The sequence below is a fragment of the Ornithodoros turicata genome, chromosome 4 (genome assembly GCF_037126465.1).
Source record: "Ornithodoros turicata isolate Travis chromosome 4, ASM3712646v1, whole genome shotgun sequence".
In the NCBI taxonomy this organism is placed as follows: Eukaryota; Metazoa; Arthropoda; class Arachnida; order Ixodida; family Argasidae; genus Ornithodoros; species Ornithodoros turicata.
Genome location: NC_088204.1, coordinates 61,734,059 through 61,755,970, shown reverse-complemented (window position 1 = coordinate 61,755,970; position 21,912 = coordinate 61,734,059). Strand labels below are relative to the sequence as shown.

Genomic DNA, 21,912 nt, shown 5'->3' with positions numbered 1-21,912 from the left:
TGCACTAGGATCTATATGATTTGAAATTCCTGCACATAAAGACGTATGCAAGATTTTCCTGAGAGGCATTTTAGTTCTTTTGCCCAGATTTCTAGATTTTTTCTAATGGCTTAGACTCTTCATCTGACTGGATCACTAAGAACTTAGGGAACCAGGGATCCGTGGTCAGATCTACAAGATTAAATATTGGTCCCTCTGTGCAGCTTCAGTTCAGGCACCAATCTAGTTTTCTTTTTTAAGGTTGAGTATCCACAAATGGAGTACTTGTTGTTCAGTGCAGAAGGCGTGTCACCCATCGTGGAGCCGAACTTAGGGAACGTTCCCTACACACTAACACCTACCGCTGCAGTATAAAGAGAAAGCACCCTTTTTGGTGGGCCGTTGGGGTGTAAATAAATAAAGGACCACACGAGGTTGACTCTCACCACCACGCCTCAACGTGATCAACCAACAGTAAACGTCATGAAACGTCATGCGAGCGAATCAGAAGCTCTCCAGTTTTTTCCTCCCTGTGGATCTGCCTATACTGCAAGCTGTCATGGCAGAATACAGATAACTTTGGAAATACGACGATTTTGAGCGAAAGGTCTTACAGCTCCTGTCACATACACATACCCTATTTCAATTATCTTAGGGAGCAAATTATCCATTTAAAGCAACCGTGTAACCGATACTGTAGAGCAGTAATAAAGTTTTGCAAAAACAAATGCGGTTCTATAAATTACGAAAATAAGAAAAATAAATAAGTGTTGCTATAAATAGCAGGGGCTATCAAAGAGACCTACTTGTATCTTCCCGATTCTTTGACATACCGGTACGTGTCTTCACCTGATGCATCCAACGTGATATCATCTGCATAAAATTGCATAATAATAATATTATTATGAATATGCAAGCACCATTAGTGACGCTCGTTGCTGGGCATAAACGTGCAACTTACGACCATTTGAATGGCATAAAATATGCTCAATTTTATCAGTGTGTAGTGTCGCTATGTAACATCTTTATGTAACATCGGCTATGTGTGTGCATGGTTTCAAATTCGATTGCAGTAATGTATGTGGGGCAGAGAGCAATATGTCACTTCTGGCAAGTCACACAGTATTTTGCTGATAAGGTGACAAGCAGCAGCACATTACAGCAGAAATGATGGAAAATTTGGCTGTCCTGATGACACCTGTCACACAGACAAGGCTCACAGGGCCAAGCACTGCCTGAAAATGGATGTATAGTTTTCTAGGAGCTTGCTTGAGGCCTTGCTCACTATGCATGAAACTGCTCAACCAGGTGGCCTTCATGACACAAATAAGTGCTTGTCATGGAAAATAGTTTCGATGTGAGACCTCCTCATTCCAATGAATGCCTTTTCCGCCCATACATATATGATGTTGTACGCTATCGTTTCCCCCCCTCCCTCCTTCAAACTCAAATGTTGCCTGCCTGCTGATGAGGACCCATTAAGGCCAAAAGTGCACTGTTGGTTTGAGTTAGAAACTGATACAAGTCATCAAACTTCAGCATACTCCTCACAATATGAAAGCATCGTTGTGCCAGTTGTACATCATAAAGTGTGAACAAATGTTCTGGAATACTTTGACGCTTTAAGAATCTCGGCAACGCGGGGTTGTGGAGTGAAAGAAGCACCCCCCCTCCCCCCCCCCCATTTGCATGTATTTCTACAATTCCCCCTCCAAGTTTAGAGAAATGACATTTGGGATCACTTAAAATGCTGCTTGATTGACCAGCCAGTGTGTCTCAAATGGTGACACAAAGTATTCTACTCGAACAGTACCCCATCCTTGTGCCATTCAATTTACAAAAACTGCTCAGAAAACTCTACAAAGCGATCAAACACAGAACGTGCTGGTTGGTGTGACATCAATAAAAGATTATACGCCATCAAACATTCACCTACTACAGGCACAGGGTGGCACTACACAGCCCTTTCCTCTGGCCATTTCACACCGGCAGGCTGATATGACGAGCCACCTAAGTGGAGCACCCAAAATGAGGCCCAGCAATGCCCAATGCCCAAATTACCCAGTAATGACCAAATAATGCAAAGCAATGCCCTTATGAGCCTTTAAAGTATAATAAATACATTAATAAATAATTAATTAAGTAAGTAAATAAATAAATAAATCTTTAAGAAACTGATGAGAGCCTCTCTCATTCTCAGATGGGGTTCTCAAAAGGAGTGCAAGGGTTCTCATGTGTGTGTTGCTCAAAGGCATGTCTTGTGTACTAAGTGTGATGAAAACAAGCGAGGGAACATTACATACCTCCGTGGACGCAGAAGTCACAACCATACTTGTCTAATGTCTCCAAGGTGGTAATATATGGAGCTCCTTCGACAACCTGCAAATGCACACTGTTATGCACTAAGTAAGCATTCACTAGGTACACACAGTATTTTAAATAATGTGTTACTCTAAGAGGGACATTTTAGCTGTGTTCCGACATTGCACCGACTATTACCTTAAAATCAAAGCTTTTTTAAAGAAAAGTTGGCCATCTCAAATTATTTATGACTTTACATTGAGTTGCATCAGTTTCAAGTAGGTTTCTTCAGAGTATCCCTTTTAGCGTGATCATTATACTTTTTAACTAGCTTTATCATTCTCGGTTGCATAAATTAAAGCCTCTAATCGTCGTCATTGTGTCCTCTCCAACAAGTGCTATGCCAGGCGGTCCCCGGGGGGAAATACCTTTCAAGAACTACCAAAACACATTACACATACCACAAAGCAGTTTCATGAAGGGAAATTTAGTTTTACTCGAGCAAAGTAGTTTTACTTTGCTTTTTTTTTTTGCAGTTTCAATACAGTTTTACTCTGCATTTTTTATAGAACTTTTACTTTAAAAAATTCAGGTATCCTCACTGGCACAACTGATGTGTGTTACACACTGTTATGGACATCCAGAAGGGAAAGCATCTCTCTTTCTTCCTTTCTTCCACAGGATTAATGTCCTGTCCAAGTAGCTGTATTCTATTGGGTGTGACCAGAATGTGGGGAAAGGATTACAAGCCTTACCCACAGAACAAACACGTGCGGTGAGTGCTGGAATCAGAGCTATCTAATCAAAAAAAAATGCTGTTATCCGCATGGATTTTGAACCATACAATTTTCATCCGCAAATCAGGATGTAGTGCTGATATAACCGTACTTGCGCTCACTTCTAACTATATGTATACAAGGCACTGAATACTGCAGGACCAACATTAGTTCTGCACGTGCATATTTTGCCTCAAACCACAGGGTATATGCTGCCCACATAATGTTTTTCAGGCATTGATAGCAGTATTCGGAATCCAAAATCAAATGCCATCAAAAGCGTGGAACAGGTTAATTCCCGATTTCCTCGATCTGAGACGTTCTGCTACACCTCACGCTGACTATAAGGAATCCTACTGCCACACAGAATCTAAAACTGGGCCAGAGTCTTACCTCGTCAACCCACTTGATGGCGCGCACCATTTTGTAGCGTTCTTGTTCCGTGAACACTGGTGGGCCCTTGTGTTTCTTTATTTCTTCTGCAGAAACACAAATCGAGAAGGATTTGAGTCAAGTGAATATGAGGTTAACACATTTAGGCTTACAGGATGGAACCCATTTTTATCTTTCAATTTCAATTTCAGATGAGGAGAAAAAAGCCTGTCAGGCTTGACACCCCCACCTTTTACATTTACATCTTGAGAATCGTCAGAGAAAATTGCATTAGGTGCAATGCTATAACTGAATTTGCTTTACGAGTTCTTAAAGGAGCAGTGAAACGACATTTGGGATTCCTAGAAACCTTGCTTCACTGAAGTGCCACGGCAGTAATTAGTTTGCTGATACCTCCACATCACCATATTTTGGGAGGATACAGTGCAAGACAAGTAATTTGCAATTAAATAAATTCAGCAAGATCCTGAACAAATGGACTTGAGTTCTAGTGCAAACTATTTTTGATGAATGTTGCCTTGTCGCTGCATAATTCAATTTACAAAAGTGCCTGAAAAATCATCCCCGTGCGGAGAAGTGTGACCTTGAAGTCCTGATCTGCTGGTGCGACGCAAGGCACAACATGACAAAGCAGAGTTTAACTAGCAGCCGTGAGGGAGCCACTCGATCCTATAGAGTCCCCCTGCAACATAAGTGACATCAATCTCCCTCATTCTCCTACGACATCTTGGTAGGGGTTGAGGGGTTCTTAGAGCAGAGGTGGGCACCTTCAAGAGGGCAGATATGGGGAAGTGAGGATGTCCTCACCCTCACCTCACAGACACCCAAAATGAGGTGACAAAATTTTCCACAAAGACTACTGAGTTATGTGAACTCCCCCCCCAAAAAATAAAGGGTTGAGGTGAGGTGAGGCAAACTTTCAGAAAAAGGATTCCGGTGAGCAAAACTTGCAGGAATGAAGTGAGGATTGAGGTGAGGTAATTTTTCAGAAAGGGGATTGGGGTGAGGTGAAAAAAAATCTCTCCAGAAAAATATTCTGGTGAGTAGAGGAGAAACCGGTGCTGGCAAAAACTGAGATTACGGCCATGATCGTGAGCAGGGTTGCCAGGCCAAAATCCCGAGAAGTCCCCAACGTGCCACGAAAAAGTAGTCAAAACGGCCAATTTCTCTTATATGTAGCCAATTCTGTAGCCAGCGGTGTGCAGGCATCACACATAAAACGAAGGTCTACTTAACGAGTGCTAAAACTGCAGCACAGAAACGAAACAGCCTGAAGGACTATCCACCACGACCTAGAAAAACTACCAAGAACCACCAAGAGAAACCAGAATAAATGCACTTTACATACATCGACATTATGTGGTGCATGATGGAAACCATCCCACTTTATGCACAACTTACTACTATACTAGAGACCTGGACATATGGCAGTTGCCTATGGGAGAGCCAGGTTATGGATTAGTCGCAGCAGTGACTGCTAGAGGCGCCACTTAGCATTACTGGGGACATAAAGTGAGGTCCACGCTATTATCACCAGTTTTCTTTTCTTTTTTTTTACTTTCGTGTTAGCGCCGCGAAGCAACTGTGGGTATGAGCGGCGTACAAGCGAGGACAGATGGAGAGAGGATAGCAGGAAGGAGTGGGGGACAGAGGGGATTATCACCAGTATCACCGTGGATCATCCGCTACACAACCTTGCGGCCTGTTGCTATGCACATGCTACGCACTTCCATATCTCTTCTTCGTACACGGACCACCATACATTGCCGTGGTTTCTGCAAGTCACATGATAACAAATAGCGCTCTCTAGCGTCAAATCCCACAGAGAAGCCGGGGTGACCGCCAGAACAACTACCCCGATGCTGGTTGCTTTGCGCACGTCCAGGTCTCTAGCATGTAGCACGTCGTAATCTTAGGTGCACAGGAGTCTCAGATGTAGTACAAAAAAGTACCCACAAAAGAGTCCAGAAAATAGTCGCCATTTCCCAAATTTCAGCGCCACAGCAGTCAGAAGGTAGCCAATTTTGCACGAAGTAGCCAAATACGGCATCCCTGGTCCTGAGAACATTTGCCCACCTCCGCCCTACAGCGCTGTCAGGATCAGAGACCTCTCCCACGCGGCACAGGTCTGTTGCGAGTAAACGTTGCCACCCAGCTGGTATTTCATGGGGCTCAGCCAATTACATGTACTTTGCATTGGCTGCAGACTGTAAGGCAGCTCTGGCAATGTCTTACAGGTAGTATTTTACCACAGAAGGTATACATGCAGGCATACGTGGCAAGGCAAGTGTGGTGCAAGGCAACGGTGCAAGGCATACGTGGGCTGAGGTTTCAACAAATTTTCCTAGCCTCTGGAAGACATTTGTTAGGGGGTTCAATGAGCACATGGTTCTTGTAATACTGTATTTTCCGGTGTATAACGCGCGATTATTGTTATACAGTAAAAAAGTACCCTGAAGAGGTCCTGCGTGTCATACACGGAAATATTTTCCTGCAGAGTTCCTTTCCAGGTCGGTGACGTACAAATTCTAGCCTCTTCCAGAGTGAGAGAGAGAGAGAGATTATGCATTTAATGGCACAAAGGCAACAAAGGCCAAAGAGCGCCAAAACTATGGTGAGTGTGTGGGAGATGATTATGGCAGAGATGATGTGGGAGAGAGGACGATAACAACAACAAGTAATAATAACAAGTGGGTGTGGTAGTTAAAAGCTATCTACAGGTATGAGTGCTGAGATGTTCCAGGATGAGAGATTTACATGAGGAGTTGGGTAATAAAGGCTAAAAGCGGAGCAATACTGAACATCTACATCTGACTAAGTAGCCCACACATGGTCAAAAACTGGATAACATTATCAAACGGCACAAGATGAGCGTCACCCAGTAGAAGGGCTGGGTGGAGTGGGACACGGTATTGGTAGAGTGCGGTGAAATACTGTTGGCATTGGAGCGTGCACTGCGGTGACAGCTTGACTGCCTTGCACGTACTGGCATCATACTGGTGGCAGTACAGAAGCTTGTAGCACCACTGTGGTACACGTTATACATCGAACATTTTTCAAATTCGCACAGTTTTTAGGGGTGCGCGTTATACATGAGTGCGCTTTATACACTGGTAAATACGGTACCTTTAATCCTCTCCTAATCTCCCTCCCCATTTCTCTGTCTACTTCCCTCACCCAATCATTTTCTCCCTTTTGGTCTCACTCACTCTGTCGGTATTTTTTTTTTTATAAGAGGGTGGAAACCCCAGCTACCGGTATTGCTTTTGTGCAGGAACACTTTTCTTTTTTAATGCTTTATCGAGGAATCTCTCAGTGGCCCTTTGGCCTCTGTAAGCTGGGACCCACAGGTCAGTAAACACGACTATAACGTGAGCAGACGACAAAGTATACTCTGACTCAAAACGGTGCACTTAGTGTTGGAACACACTAGATCCCTTCCCAGAATGAGCTAGGCTCAGTTTAGACTGTACTCTTTGCCCTGACTGAAGTTGCTGACTTCCGACAGTTCACTAGCGCGTGGGCAAAGATACCGGGAACAAAGTGTCAAAAGCCAGTAGCCGACACGAGAGATAAAGTCACGCTATCCTCTCTACTTCTGACTCAGGCATTGCGCTTCCTTATCTCCGTGACATGCGAGTCGTGTGGCACAAGATAACGGCACCTCTTCTCTGTTATTCGCAGAGAGGGCTTCCATTCCAGCTGACAGTTGGCCTTGATAAGTATGATGCAATGGAAAGTAGAGAACCGGCATGAATACAGGAAGGTGAAAAGGGACGTATTTTACAGCGTCACTGGGGTGAAAAAAAATAATAAAAAAATTCTCGCTCATTAAGGCACGGGAAGAAATGCCACTGAGTCAAAACACTGTGCGTCAAAGCAGCAGGAGAAAGGTTCCGAATCAAAGATGTATCCACTCGCAGGAAGTTACATGCAACGTAACAAGCACATTTTAGCGTTACATTAGCAGTTGCGACGAAGTGATGGCTTCTTTGCCCGCTGTGATCGTATGAATAGAGGTATGTAGTACATCATGTTAAAGTGGATGCAAAAATTTCACAGCTATGGTACCTAATGTACCACATTGGGCACACATTGTACTGCATGCAGAAGCATGGGAAAAAGAGAACTATTACTCCACACATGGTAGTACTTTGTGAGACATAGACTTTTGAGCATACGTCGCACGTGAGAGGCATATACGGCCATTCCCATTGGCTCTCGTATAAGTATGTGACATCTCTCTCACTGACTCATTCACGGAGACACTGCAGTAATGTCAGGGCCAGATGAGTTTCCGTATTTGCAGTGGCAGTTCTTGATACTTCTACACGTAGTACTCTCTTCGCTGTGAAACTCGGAATGCAGGTTCATACTGACTCATATACTGTAAATGTATTTTTATGTATTCATTAGGGATGTGCCAACCGAATCCGCGAATCCGAATCCCAGTGCCCAAAATGGCAAATCGAATCTTTCGAATCCACCGACCACGTTTGTTTGTTTCTTTTTCAAATTGGTGCCTCCAGAGTTCGCCGAAAGCCTCGTCCATGAACAACACGTTAAATAAATTACGCTTAAGAAGAACTATATGGATATATTTTCACCTGAAACTGAAGCATTAATTAATTAGTTTTTCATCAAACAAAGGCATCATATTCTGCTTCGAAACACTTTTCACTAGAAGTGTTCTATTCCATGGCTTCTTAAAATCTTTTTAAAGAAACGATTCGAAAGATTCGAGATTCATAGAACCTTCCTTGGATTCAGATGCAAAAAATTTTGGATTAGTCCTATCTCTAGTATTAATGTTCGCGAATCGTGCATTCGGTCATTTTCGAAGTTATTCGCGTTTCCAGGGCTGCTGCACGAAAAAAATGTGGTTAGCAAGCACTGTGTAGCAAAATAAATACGACCACGCAAATTTTTGCCTCCATCCATCGGTGTAGCATATAGGAAATACATGAAGACGACAGTTTGCGTGGCCGTATTTATTTTGTTACACAGTGGCTGTTAACCACGATTTTTTTGTAGGTTTCTCTGGCATAAATTATTCACTGTGTGGCAGCAGAAGTCTGTCCGGTAAGTAGGTATAGCGTCATGCGCGAAAATGTGACAGACCTTTTATAGCACCCAGCCTGTATAATAAATAACTAAATAAATGAATTAGTAGCATACCGTCGGTGTGGACCCCAACAACGAGATAATCTCCCATTGCCTTGGCCTGGAATAGACGGATGATAACTATATTGAAGAATGCAGCACTTACACACAATTCAGGCATGAAACTGAAGTGCTTACTTGGCGCAGTTGATTGGCATGCCCAAAGTGAACCATGTCGTAGCTGGAAAAACAGCTTTCTTGTACAAAAAACATATAAGGAAAGACTGCACACTAAAGCGCCTATGACATATTTAGAACGGTTATTCTTTTGTGTGTGTGTGTGTGTGTTTTTTTTCAGCTCAGACCGCTCATGTTCGGCACCTAAATTACATATTCGACCAAGTGCACCCAGACTGAGGCGTTTTTCCTGGTCACTCTTTCCGGAAAGAGGTTTTCCGCCAAAAATGAAATTTTGAAATCAAATCCTTTTTCCCTAAGGATTTTGAGCTTAAAAAAAAAAAAAGAAGAAAAGAAAAACTGGACTGTGCGCAAATTCTGGGCAGTGCCATCTGACTCAGTGCACGCGCGTGTATTCTTGGTTATTTGGATGTTACTTGGAGTTATTTGGATGATGAAATATTGCACTTTGCGGCGTACCACATTAATGGCCTGTCCTATTTGCTTATTGCCATGACGTCTGATTAAACAAAAACAAATCAGGCGCGTTGATCGCAGACGTGCGCGAAATGCAGACACTTGTTCGGCCCCGCGGCCAAACGAGACAGCAGCAAACAAAGTACGCTCACTAAAGGACGAGACACCAGCAACTCACCACCCGTCGCACCAAACCCTGACAGATTTTGTTTTGGCATCCCCACTCATTTCAATAGGTTCTGCTCACAGAGCGAAAGACACACACAAACATCACAAGTTCACAAGCGCCATTGGGGGCAAACTGTGGCGTGATGCGTAAGCACTGGTCGCACGTCGCACTGGTGGAGCATGGAGCGGCGCTGAGGTGCTGACGCTGATTCGTCACTGATTCGTCACTGACAAGGCTGACAAGAATAAAATATAATATATAGCCATAAGCTGTCGAAGCAAGGCTACAACAAGGTTCATGCTATGCTCACATATTTGAATGAACCTTACATGCACAGAAAAAAATGTTGCTTGTTGCTGGCGACTCGTCGCTCATCATCAGCATCAACACGCGAGCGAGCACATGTCAAACATGGCGGATTTCGCGCAAGCGGGAACCTCGAAAACTGAAACGCATGATAACATTCGTGACAATTTGGAACGCGATGCAGCGCTGGTATACGAAACGCCAACGTTCAACACGGTATCCTGAATATTCATTACTGTGGGTTTATTTGGACTGTCGTGGTTATTGAGCGTAGCCCTCTTCATCTTTCTCAGAAAACCATCCAAGAGCTACTGAAAATGCGTTTCCGAGACAAAAATAAAACCAAAAGTAAGGATTTCTGTGAGTTATGTTTCACATGACATTTCAGCGGCATCTTTGGATTTGTGATTTCAGTTAATTCGGACGCTGTGAGGTTATCGTGCGAACTGTTCAGACTTCTAGCCCATGGTGAGTTGACCTCATCGTGGTATTTCTTTGCGGGCTTCGGGGTTTCGTGCATTTCTTGGTTTCTTTTGTTGTGTGCCGCCGCAAACGCTTACTTTCTTTCCTTTGAACAGAAGGCGCTCTTCGAGCCGTCAAACAAGCCAAGGTAGTTCTAGACTGGTAATCAGAAACATTGCAAAACTGCAACCCCATGCTTGTCCCCCCCCAGATACAAGGGGAAGAGGAGGTCACACTTGAACATCTCGAGAAGATACTGCCCCAATTGGTAAAATAACTGCAAATACTACGTACTGTCATGAGCACATGTTATAAATAGAATGGATTAACCGAGCAATCGTTTTTCGTTTCAGCTACTGGACTTTCCATGAAAAGTGCCACTGCCAGCCAGTAGTTCTTTGCACTGTAATGTGCTAGTTGTGTTGTTCTGACAGCATGGGTCTTGCTATTGTTATAAAGTATTTATTAAAATGCATATAAAAGTGGAATTCTTACTGTTTAAATTCCGAATCAGTGAAAGGGTGCCCCTCTCCTCCTCAACCCTATTCAATATCTACATCACCAACCTTCTCGTACACCTGCAAAATGAATCAATAGGGAGAAATCTAGAGACGAAAACAACTACTGAGCAACTAATAGAAACATCAGTTATAGATAAAAAAACAATCAAACAATAAAAACAAGATCCATGACGAAAACCCGAGACTGGGAAAAAGACGAAAAACAGACGACACAACACAAAGTCTCAACCAGATAACACAGAAGGGACAAACGGAACAAAGCTTGCATCGGGGAATGATACAGATAAAATGGTTAAAAAGCAAGCGAGCTGGTGGCTAAGATCCATGACGAAAACCCGAGACTGGGAAAAAGACGAAAAACAGACGACACAACACAAAGTCTCAACCAGATAACACAGAAGGGACAAACGGAACAAAGCTTGCATCGGGGAATGATACAGATAAAATGGTTAAAAAGCAAGCGAGCTGGTGGCTAAGATCCATGACGAAAACCCGAGACTGGGAAAAAGACGAAAAACAGACGACACAACACAAAGTCTCAACCAGATAACACAGAAGGGACAAACGGAACAAAGCTTGCATCGGGGAATGATACAGATAAAATGGTTAAAAAGCAAGCGAGCTGGTGGCTAAGATCCATGACGAAAACCCGAGACTGGGAAAAAGACGAAAAACAGACGACACAACACAAAGTCTCAACCAGATAACACAGGTTGTCCCTTCTGTGTTATCTGGTTGAGACTTTGTGTTGTGTCGTCTGTTTTTCGTCTTTTTCCCAGTCTCGGGTTTTCGTCATGGATCTTAGCCACCAGCTCGCTTGCTTTTTAACCATTTTATCTGTATCATTCCCCGATGCAAGCTTTGTTCCGTTTGTCCCTTCTGTGTTATCTGGTTGAGACTTTGTGTTGTGTCGTCTGTTTTTCGTCTTTTTCCCAGTCTCGGGTTTTCGTCATGGATCTTAGCCACCAGCTCGCTTGCTTTTTAACCATTTTATCTGTATCATTCCCCGATGCAAGCTTTGTTCCGTTTGTCCCTTCTGTGTTATCTGGTTGAGACTTTGTGTTGTGTCGTCTGTTTTTCGTCTTTTTCCCAGTCTCGGGTTTTCGTCATGGATCTTAGCCACCAGCTCGCTTGCTTTTTAACCATTTTATCTGTATCATTCCCCGATGCAAGCTTTGTTCCGTTTGTCCCTTCTGTGTTATCTGGTTGAGACTTTGTGTTGTGTCGTCTGTTTTTCGTCTTTTTCCCAGTCTCGGGTTTTCGTCATGGATCTTAGCCACCAGCTCGCTTGCTTTTTAACCATTTTATCTGTAATAAAAACAATCTGCAGCATATGCTAAATATAATTTTTTTTAGCCTTTACAGAATTTTTACAAAAAAGGCCATAAGAGCAGCATAGATGTCATTTTTGCAGTTGAGTTCTACGGCCAGGCAGACACCCTCTGGAAGAGAGAGTGCAACTACAAGATGACTAATTAGCTGAAAATCATTGACTCTTTAATTAGGGAATTTTGGGCAAAAGTGAGCTAACGGAACGGGAGACAATCCTCATTGCAATCCATTCTATCTTTTCTCGATTTTTAGTCAGGAAAAGAGCGCTTGCTGTGAAATATCCATCGTTGACTTTCTGTATGCAAATGAGCCGAAACAGAAAAAGCGCGCTTGAGGAGCGCATCACCCTTGCCGACGGGGGCTTATCTGGGCTGGAAAGCGGTTTATCTGGCCAGCTGAGTGGCACCTGCTCCAATCATCTCCATCGCTCCAAGTCACGTGACATGGGAACACGGACACACATGGAAACACGTGAAATGGAAAAAAACGTGGCGGAAATCTGACGTGAAATGAGTGCTGTATTCCCTGCGTTCCTGGTCGCCGAGGTTTGCGTGTCAATATTTTGAGATGGATATTGTAATGCACGTGCATGTCACAGTATTTTTTAAAATGTGAAATGGCTCGTAACTAGGATAGCCTCTCAATCTGCTATCTCGCTTTTGTCCGAAATCCCCTAATTAAAAAGTTATTGAATGAATTTTAGGTAATCGGTCATCTTGTCGTTGCACATTTTCTATGAGATGATGTCCATCTGGCCATAGATGTCAACTGAAAAAATGACATCTATGCTGCTCTCATAACTTTTTTTTCAATAAAAGTTTTGTAAACACTAAAGAAAAGTCACCCTGTGTGCACCGAAGCCCAGAAGGATGATTCAATGTGGTAGTCTAGCTATAGACCTCCACCCAAGAAACGTCATCATGATGTTGGTAGACAGACTGAAACCGAAACAAATTGGAAGGGCAGGGCTGGGGACCATGAATGGACACTTGTTCGCTGCCTCCTACTGAAAGAAAAGTAGGACCGAAGGTTGCATCCCTTTCAGGAACCATCGTAATCCCCTCAAGACCGTGGCTTTGGGGCACAACCTTGTTCACCTCTAGCTTTGAGCGTAATTCAACACTACGTCGTCTTGTTTACAAACAGGGAGAGGTCTATCGGGCAATCTCTGAAATTTCTGGGAGGGCAAGGGGGGGGGGGGGGTACACACACTGTGGGAAGTGTGGTCCCAATTTGAGTTTCGTGTACCTCTCTGTCCTAGGCCCCGTTTGCGGAAAAGACAGACTCTTTCTCAATAGCTTTGGCAGCACATGCAGCGAGCACGTGCTCGATGCACCGCCAAGGCTATTGATACTCGAGTCTCATGTTGAACTTTTATGCAAATTAACCCAGTTGTCCTGAACCCTCAAAAGCTTAAATCTTTTCCACGTATGTCCCACACAGTCTTCGTCTGTGAGACAGAAGCGTTCACACAAACGTGGCGGAAAACACCGCATAGCTACGTGACAAAACTTCAATTTCACCTACAAATCCCGTGCAACTTCTCATTTAATTCCTAGTTTATTACTGTACACATTAAATTATCTTCGCTTTCATCGCAGTAGACTCCTTCTTGCTCCTGTCTTTCGCCACGTACATAAGCAATATCAGAGCTGGCAGGTAGACCAGACTTAGCCGGAAGAGCGCCCGCGATGATGCGCTGTCGGCGTCGCTGTAGAAGCGCCACGCCCTGTGGACGAGGTACGCGTTGAGCGGAGCACTCCCCACTGCGAAGGTCCACGTGGTGAGCCCGGACAGGGGAGCTGCCACGGAGCACAGGGCGAGGAGGGCCACGCTGTGCCGGAGCGCCGTGACGCGGCAAAGGGCCGGGTGTGTGACGGACATCATGCGGTACCCTGCTCGGGAGTAGTCTGGACGGAGGTTCCAAGAGAGGGCGTTGAAGTGCGGGAACTGCCACGAGTAGAGGATGGCGCCTAGCACCCAGGCACCTGCGTAGCGCAGGAATTGACTCAAACATTCTGTGGTTATAAATGGAAAGTTATGAAAAGAAACGATAGAGTCTGACATTTGAGTCGTGGTGGTGGTATTGTGGTAGTAAACGCGTGAATGAGAGATTTTTGTGCTGGAATGTCCCAGAAGGAGAATTCTTTTTTTTTTTTTGCTCAGTACTCTGAGGTGCATTGCAGTTAGAGCTTTGTGCCTTACAGTTCACAACAGAAAAAAGACAAGTTATTTTTACTCCAGATTTGCATCATTGTCAATTGGGGTTTTCCTGAAAATGAGTTTTACTGGGTTTATTCCTAAAACACAAGGCCCTAACTATGAATAGTTAGAGCCTGACGTTTTAGGGTTTTACCCGATTCTTCCCCGAACTGAAGGTTGCCTTTGCAGGCTGAAACCCGATTTTTACCCGGTGAATTGCTCTCACTGGGATGTCAGTAGGAATGCACTAACTTACTTGTTTGGCAGCAAATGCAGTTACATCACCGTCATCAAACCACTACAGCTAGGTTGAGTTACTGAGCCCAAATTTGGCACACATTGGAAGTTTTTTTCACGCAAATTTGCACGAATTTAATGCACATGTTTATTTACATGATTCTTTCCCCCCCCCCAATTTAGAAAAAAATATTTCCCGAAACCTTCAGGCTCTACGAATAGTCTCCATGCACCACCTATCATAATGCTTGCACAGTGTGTGTTGGAGAATAACTCTTTACCGAGATCAAGGTATCCGGTACAGGCAGCCCAGCCCATCATGGGTGGAATGGCACCCACCACAGAGCCTACCCACGTGTTGACTATGGAACAGCGCTTGAGGGGTGTGTAGCAGCAGGTGTACAGCAGCAGATTTGCTGCCCCAAGGGCACCTGTCAAGCCGTTGACTCCTCCGCACAACATGCTCACGCCTAGAGTGCCACTCACCACTGCAAAGCTAAATGCGTGCAGTGGGCTGCAATGCAAAGACGAAGCTGCAATGAGAACCTGGGTTTTTGTTCAAAGAGCTTGAAGGAATGTGGGTTCCTATATCAAGTTGCGCACATTAAGAAGGATGTACCTGAGTATCCCCTTGACCAGCACCCTGTTCTTGGTCCTGTTCATCTGCGAGTCATATGGCACCTCGAGAAACTGAAATTCCATAGGAAGCACAACCAGAATGAGATACTGCCCCAAGACCAGCAACCGCAGGTAATGCTGCTACTCATACATGCACGCATTGTAGTTGTCAAAAGGTACAGTAATTAATTGCACAACTAATGCAATCCATCTTTTTACGCCAAGACATAGAGGGAGTGTAGTACATGTACAAGGGAAAACTTGGAAAAAGGGATACCTTGTGCAAGGGAAAAATTGCATACTGATTTCATTAGTAGGTATAGTACAGAAGCGTATACGAAGAGGGGAGTCAAGTCCTGTAGATCACATAAACAAAATACAGAAACCGACACTGAAGATCTTCAGTGTCGGTTTCTGCATTAGGTATAGTAAGGGGGCAAATTTGCAAGGGGGCAAATGCCCAGTCATTGAAACATATGAGTGTGCACAACAGTTCATTAGAAGCAGGTAGCCTGCACAACAGTTCATTAGAAGCAGGTAGCCTGGCCACGTCCAACTATATGCACCTGGAGCAACCGGCTGCACTCTGGCCGGCACGCTGCTGGCATATTAGGGACATCTTTACTTGTTAGGTATTAAAAGTGTACCTATCGCTTATCAGTAGGGCCTGGAAATTGAGGCACTGAAAAGGATGGAAATAGGCAGGCATTTAGCCCTCAAAAACAGCAAAATAGGCAATGAAATGCAAAAGTAGGCTCTTTGGCTTTGTTTGCGTTTCAGAATGTTCCATGCAGCAAAACTTGCGCGTTTAAAGGCTACGGTACCATACAAGCTTTCACTTCTGGTACCCAAATGCTGAGGTGGCCTAGAACCACGCCATTGGCGCCGACTGCGGGGGGGCGCGGGGGCCCTTGCCCCCCCGCAACATGAACTAGGGGGGGCGCCGCCTCCCCCGGGAAGTCCCGCTAAGAGACTGACACCAACCTTTGGGGCTCGGCGCGCCAGGGTCAAAAGAGCGAAGAGGCACCAACCCCAAAAATTGATCTTGCAATTTGTAAAATATGTATCCGCCCACCATACTCATTATCACAGTAGAAGGTGAGGCGAAGAAACACAGAGGATGACACAACACATAGACTGAATTTCGCCCAAAGCAATCAGGTCAATGAAACGAAGCAGTCGAAAAGGTACCAGCAGCTGCGACGTGTAACGGTAGGATCTTCGGAACGCATATCCGTTGGGAGCGGGTTCAACTCCCGCTGCTCCATTTCGTTGACCATATTCATTAAATTGCGCGCATTTCGGCTCAAACACCGAGGATTCAGTGCATTTTGTTCCTTTTGCACTCAGTTTTCAAAGGCGTAGCCTTCAGTTGTGCACATGTTCACTGTTTACGTTCTCTCTGTTTTTCTTTTTGTTTTGTTTTTTCTGTTCTTCCTTCCTCTTATTTCTATACCAGTTCTGCATACATCATAGGATCCCGCCGGAGTGTGTGATTCTTCAACTTTAGTTTTGTGTTCATCATTTTTCTTTTCCTTTCCTTCTTTTTGTTTTCTTTTGCTTTCTTCTTTTCTTTGCCTTTTTCTTCCCCTTTTCACTTTTTTGTTGGAATAACAAGCCGACATCCCCCCCCCCATCTGGCTTTCTTTTCCTTTCTTTTTTTTTCTTAATCAACATATCCCCCCCCTCCCCCTCCCCCCGCCAGAGTACTTACTTCGCGGTGCGCCCTTGCCCCCCCTGGGAAAATGAAAACTCTCCGCCTCTGAACCACGCTATACTGAACAATACTCTTAGCACTCCGCCCTCAATGATCTTGAAAGGCCAAGAGATGCCAAATCTTTTGATCAAATATACATGAACCCCTTCTAGAAGACCAAGGTACTCGAGGAAACCAAATGCAGAATAGGAATGAAAGGCACGAACACACAGAAACGAAAAGCAAAGTGCAGCATGAGCCTGAAAGGCACATTCGCACTTGCATGTCTAAAAAGAGGCTGTTATGGCATCTAAAAATGTCACATTTAGGCATTTTTAGGCAAATGCCTAAAATTCCAGCCCTACTTATAAGACCATAACTTTTTGGTGATACTTGTGCCAGAGCAAAGACAATCAAGGAACAAATCACCGTAGTACCGTGCGCAAACGTGACTGGCACGGAACGATGCCTCTTACTTGTGGCTGGCAAAGTAAGCTTTGCTGTTTTAAGACCCTTCCTGTCGACAACATAACCCACAAAAAGATATTTTCTTAAATTTGGTTGGCAGTATTCACGATTCGGTTGGGTTCAACATCGCAAACTGCACTGATAGAGTCGCGACTGAAGAAACAAATGCAAGTGCGTGAGAGAGATTGTTTTGGAATATGAGTGAGCCACCTATATTTCCGGCATTGAATGACCATGAACATATGGCAGGGCCTAACGAGCCATGACGCTTCCCTGATGTAGCTAGTATGTGCTGTCCTCATTCAGATGGACTCCCTTTCGTTCGAACTTAGCTTTATTCAAACAGGCCTTTCGTGCCCTTTGAGTTAAAATTAACGGGATTGCACTGTATTTTGTACACATACTTTCAGATATTGCATACCAGGAGGAATGCAAAAATTGCACAACAAATGGTTTGCTACATCATGTTGCAGCCACGGATGTGGAAACAAAATAGTTAGGGCCGTACGTAGTTAAAACCAACAGGTAATGTTGTATCAAGGTATGTAGTACCTGATTGACTGCATTTGCTGCACACGATGTAAGTGCTGTTCCGACCGTTGCGTAGAGCAGCACTGTGGGATCCAGAAGCCCCGGAGCCATTGCATAACCAGCTACAGTTGTTGTCACCACGAGGGCTGCAAAAATATAATTTCAAACTTTTCCATTCATTTCGTGGTAGTGTCAAGAACAGGCATTATGTGTGGTGCATGTGTACCTGGCGGTAACCAGGACAACAGGGTGACATGTGCAGCCCTTTTGGGAATTTTATTTACGGATACTACCGTAATTTCACGCGTACAAGCCGCACCACAGATTAGCGCCGCACCACAGCGTACTCATTGGCCCGCGACATCTACATCATGATTGGACAATGAAAATTTGAATTTTGAACGTGCAGAAGCAGACATACGACTACCGTAGCAGACGACAGCAACAACTCCTATGAAAACGCATAGAATGATGGTGATTAATCAACTTTAGACAGAAGCATCTCCCGTGGGACATCCGCCGCTCGTGCAAAAATACTAAGGTAAGCTGAAGTACAAAGTATTGCAGAAACTGAGTAAGCAATAGCCAGGCCGATGAGTAGCGCCACCACTAGCTTCTAAACGCTGCGCTGGGATGGGGTGCCTATGACATGGTCGTTATAATCTAGTAGGTTGTGGCTCAGACTAACAACTGATGTTTATTGGGAAAACAACAAGGAAACAAGGGCATAAAACCGGTAGGGAGATTTCTTCAGTGCCTAGACTGGCACTCTGCCAAGTTAGTTCTTTTGGGGTTCTTCAGGTTTTACCTGAACTGTCAACGATGCAAATTGGGGGGCCAAAACGGGTTTTACCAGGTTTAACTCTAAAACATTGTAACAAGGACCGGGCAGGTTGGTACATACTGTTGACAGTTGCGACGCAATAAACAAAGGACGAGACAGACGATGTCGCACACTTTCAACCACTTTACTATGAATGAAAGAACAATCACGCATATACCGGAACGAGACTAGAGACGAGAGCAATATCACCAAGAAATATTATAGTGGAAGAAAAATCTAAAAGCTTCTTGTAGGGCAGAAGTTACGCTGCATGTTATGGTGAGCGTTCACACGGTGCTAGAATTTTTGGGGTAGCATACTTAGCAGACACCCCCGTGTGCTATGTAATATGTTGAGGTTGCACTGCAGGATATTCCCCAAAGTTAGCAGTGTACAAAAAGACATTATTATATAGAGTGTTCGTGCTTATGTGGCAGCAAGAAAGCTATGACATTTTTCGCATCTTTCTTCGATATTCCTGAGAATATCCCTCCTGCAGATACAGGGTTTGTTTAGCAGTCAGTGCGCAACTTCCTCACTCGTTACTAACCCGTCAGCCGGATCTTGCTGAGTGCCATGTAATAGTGTGGCAACCTCGAGAGTTGTATCTCTCTGCGGTGCCACTGTGGTCCACTGGCCGTCGGATGCGGCTCCTCGCGTCTGGACTGCGCAGCGTGCGTTGGCTGCAGGTCGACGAGATTCCCTTCGCTGCGGAGGTGCAACAAGGAAAACTCTTTTGCATCCTTGGACATGCCGGCAAGGTCGACAACTTTCCCAGATTGCCGCAGAAACAGCAGGGGAGGACTGCTGTCGATGGCACCCGTTTTTACGTTTGGATGAGTGTCCAACACATCGCTGTCAAGTGCCTGCGCCTGAGGGCAAGGCACAGTTGCTTCTGTGTTCTCCTCCACGACCTTGACGGCTTCCGCGAGTGCAGCTTTCGGGCCGGTGCTTGTGGCATATTCCTGAAACGGGGCAAGGGCAACGGCGTTATATTGTACTTTCTACCTTGTGAGCATGTTTTATGAACGCTCTGACGAATTAATTTTTTGTGACACTGCAGACCTAATAAGCTAATGTGAATAGAAATAGAATTCATTTCCTTGAGAATAAAGATAGTATAACTCTACTGAAGAAACGTCACCGTGACGTACTAATCATGACATTGGTAGACATACGGAAACCGAAACAGCGCGGACGGAGAACACCACCGTTTCGCAAAGCCATATTTCTTCACGAAGGTCATGCGTGGCTTCTTTGTATTACTGGTACACACAAACGTGGTCATGTTTTCTCCTTGCTTTCATGTCTTCATTCGCATTCCCAGTCCACCCCGGAAAGGAAAGAAAGCTTCATCCCAAGCGCTGCGTCGTCTGAAAGTCAATGTCGCAATCCTGTGGAGAATGTGGTCTGTTATTATGACTTAGTTTGCGCTTGCTTTGTATATAGACACCACGTGCACTCCGTGAGAAACTCGTGCCCTTCAAGCTCCTGAGGATGGAAGAGCCCGGTAGTCATCTTTAGAAAGAGCTACCGGTAGAATGGAGCAGAATAAGGCCATCCAACTAATAATATGTAAAGAATTACAAAAAAGTCTTACAATATGAGAAGCCACATTTAAACGTGGCTTTCTCATGACCTATCGATTTTTTGCTGTAGTAGTTCCAGCCTATCAAGTTGGCGGCACTGTCGTACCATCTGACGTCATTTGTTTGTAAGCAGGCAGGGATAAGTCTATTACATGGAACAACAGTAGAGGTCGCCTCAAAACCAGCAATTGATTTATTACACAAAGGAAAGGAATCCCCATCAAGGGAAAATGTGGTGCCTTGGAGAGAGGATCCTCGTCAACTGAGGGATTGCTAATGCTTTCGGGAATGCGGGCCATGTCTACATAATGCTACTACATAGTTCCAGAAGTTATTATCATGAGCAATGCCACAGAGATTGCTCTATAGGGTAGAGTAGAGTAGAGTAGTAAGCACCTAAACCCTTTTGATGTTAATTTTTTTTTGTTTTAAAATAAAAATAAAAATTAAAACAAAATAAAATAAATTGATAAATTAAAATTTTGATGTCAATTGAGGTTAATCTTGTCCACCAGAGGAGGGCACAACGCTCGACAGCATTGTTTTTCTTAAACTCCGTGTTAGCGCCGCGAAGCAACTGTGGCCATGAGCGGCGTACAACGGGGTCAAGGGGGGGGGGGGGGTTAGCATGCGTCCTGGGCCGACTTCAAGTGGAACTGTGCAGACATTCGTCTGGAAAGTATGCAGGAGTACCCCCAGACAGAACACCTGGTGCGAGGATCCGAACCCACGTCACCTCCGAGTCTCGGCATGGAAGGCGGTCATCCTGACCACTATGCCACGGGAGCTGGTCCTCCAGCACTGTGCCTCAGACCCCCACTCCTCCGTCAAATAACCATTCCACTAATAAGCACTGATGTAATTTTTGCATTGAAACGTGTGGTTCACTAACAAGCGCATGCTGATTGGACTCACATTTCTAGGTGGTAACTTGTAGATGTTCTTGCAGTACTTGTAGCAACCCTTAGATTTGATGACGAATGTACGTAGGGATGGGGAAGAGATCGCCAACATTGTGGCAGTTACTCGCTTAGTTCATTACCTGAAAAGTAAATAAACAACACCGGTTCAGGTATATGCACGAAGCCTCCTAACGTTGGAAGTGTGGCAGTTGTCAACGTCACGGCTGATGTTCTAAAGCTTCCGTCCTAATGTTCCACTATGACCTGCTTATTTAATTTTTATCATTTGCCGATTGCCGATAAGGTCACCCCTGAACCGGCAAGGTCAGTACTGTTGTGAAGCGGGGCATCATGCAGATCGAACTTGGAAGTTGTTAAGGATATATCAATCTTTTACGCTTCTGCGCTTCTTTTCAGTTTTGTTGAGATTTGAGATATAATGGATCAAAACACATAAAATAATCCATTCATTGATGCTAACCATGCGGTCGATATTTTCAGATTTTCACCCAGATGCGTCATAAGACGTGTTGATTTCCAAGGTAATACAAGATCATATTATACTGCAATATATGCAATATGTGATATATGCTTACTGGTGCATCATCGCATCATTGGAGGATAAAAGAAAGTTATAGCGATATGCTCCATACGAGAAAAACTATACACACGTTGGCAGCCATATTGTAGGAAGCCAGCAAACCCAACAGAGCGAAAGTGTAGAAACGTAGAAACTAGTGCTCTAGTAGAAACAATATGCCCGAATATGCCAAACAATACAATGTAACACAATGTATCATTTTTACAAAATATCACGAATGTTCGTCTTCTATCTATTTTCTTGAAAATA

The 21,912-nt window shown here is 44.4% G+C and overlaps 3 protein-coding genes across 6 annotated transcripts in view; 1 reads left to right on the top strand and 2 right to left on the bottom strand.

Annotated features, from left to right (window-relative positions):
- The window catches only part of LOC135391664 (ethanolamine-phosphate cytidylyltransferase-like), a 33,266-nt gene extending 23,729 nt beyond the window's left edge, over positions 1–9,537 (bottom strand). For 2 of the 3 annotated variants that reach the window (XM_064622003.1, XM_064622004.1), the window contains exons 1-6: positions 9,385–9,536; positions 8,751–8,793; positions 8,628–8,673; positions 3,450–3,535; positions 2,283–2,358; positions 786–852 (exon numbers count right to left, since the gene is read on the bottom strand). In XM_064622003.1, coding sequence (XP_064478073.1) covers positions 786–852; positions 2,283–2,358; positions 3,450–3,535; positions 8,628–8,673; positions 8,751–8,793; positions 9,385–9,434 — 368 coding nt within the window. In that variant the 5' untranslated portion in view covers positions 9,435–9,536. Of the gene's footprint in view, positions 1–785; positions 853–2,282; positions 2,359–3,449; positions 3,536–8,627; positions 8,674–8,750; positions 8,794–9,384 lie in introns of all 3 variants that reach the window. The other variant, XM_064622002.1, reaches the window with a different exon arrangement.
- Positions 9,538–9,709: 172 nt separating this feature from the next.
- LOC135393276 (centromere protein X-like) lies at positions 9,710–10,631 on the top strand. The gene is made up of 6 exons (XM_064623754.1): positions 9,710–9,897; positions 9,975–10,029; positions 10,096–10,149; positions 10,260–10,291; positions 10,355–10,411; positions 10,497–10,631. The coding sequence occupies exons 1-6, from the start codon at positions 9,778–9,780 to the stop codon at positions 10,512–10,514; spliced, it is 336 nt and encodes a 111-aa protein (XP_064479824.1). The 5' UTR covers positions 9,710–9,777; the 3' UTR covers positions 10,515–10,631.
- Positions 10,632–13,526: 2,895 nt separating this feature from the next.
- LOC135393275 (protoheme IX farnesyltransferase, mitochondrial-like) lies at positions 13,527–21,754 on the bottom strand. Of its 2 annotated transcripts, none has more exons than XM_064623751.1 (7): positions 21,659–21,754; positions 21,076–21,202; positions 19,122–19,536; positions 17,770–17,894; positions 15,055–15,125; positions 14,717–14,949; positions 13,527–13,984 (listed from the first exon to the last, which is right to left on the bottom strand). In XM_064623751.1, exons 2-7 carry the CDS (start codon positions 21,172–21,174, stop codon positions 13,572–13,574), a joined length of 1,356 nt encoding a protein of 451 aa, XP_064479821.1. In that variant the 5' UTR covers positions 21,175–21,202; positions 21,659–21,754; the 3' UTR covers positions 13,527–13,571. The 2 variants fall into 2 exon arrangements, with proteins under 2 accessions (XP_064479821.1, XP_064479823.1); XM_064623753.1 differs by having other exon boundaries at positions 21,544–21,751.
- Positions 21,755–21,912: the final 158 nt, after the last annotated feature.

Bases quoted from the DNA above. Each gene is read 5' to 3' on its own strand.
- LOC135393276 (XM_064623754.1), top strand. From the start codon at position 9,778: ATGTCAAACATGGCGGATTTCGCGCAAGCGGGAACCTCGAAAACTGAA. The intron at 10,030-10,095 runs GTAAGGATTTCT...TTGTGATTTCAG, and splicing joins AGACAAAAATAAAACCAAAA to TTAATTCGGACGCTGTGAGG. The intron at 10,292-10,354 runs GTAGTTCTAGAC...GTCCCCCCCCAG, and splicing joins GAGCCGTCAAACAAGCCAAG to ATACAAGGGGAAGAGGAGGT.
- LOC135393275 (XM_064623751.1), bottom strand. From the start codon at position 21,174: ATGTTGGCGATCTCTTCCCCATCCCTACGTACATTCGTCATCAAATCT. The intron at 19,537-21,075 runs GTGAGTCCAATC...GCCCCGTTTCAG, and splicing joins ACAAGTTACCACCTAGAAAT to GAATATGCCACAAGCACCGG. The intron at 13,985-14,716 runs GTAAAGAGTTAT...TGCGCTACGCAG, and splicing joins TACCGGATACCTTGATCTCG to GTGCCTGGGTGCTAGGCGCC.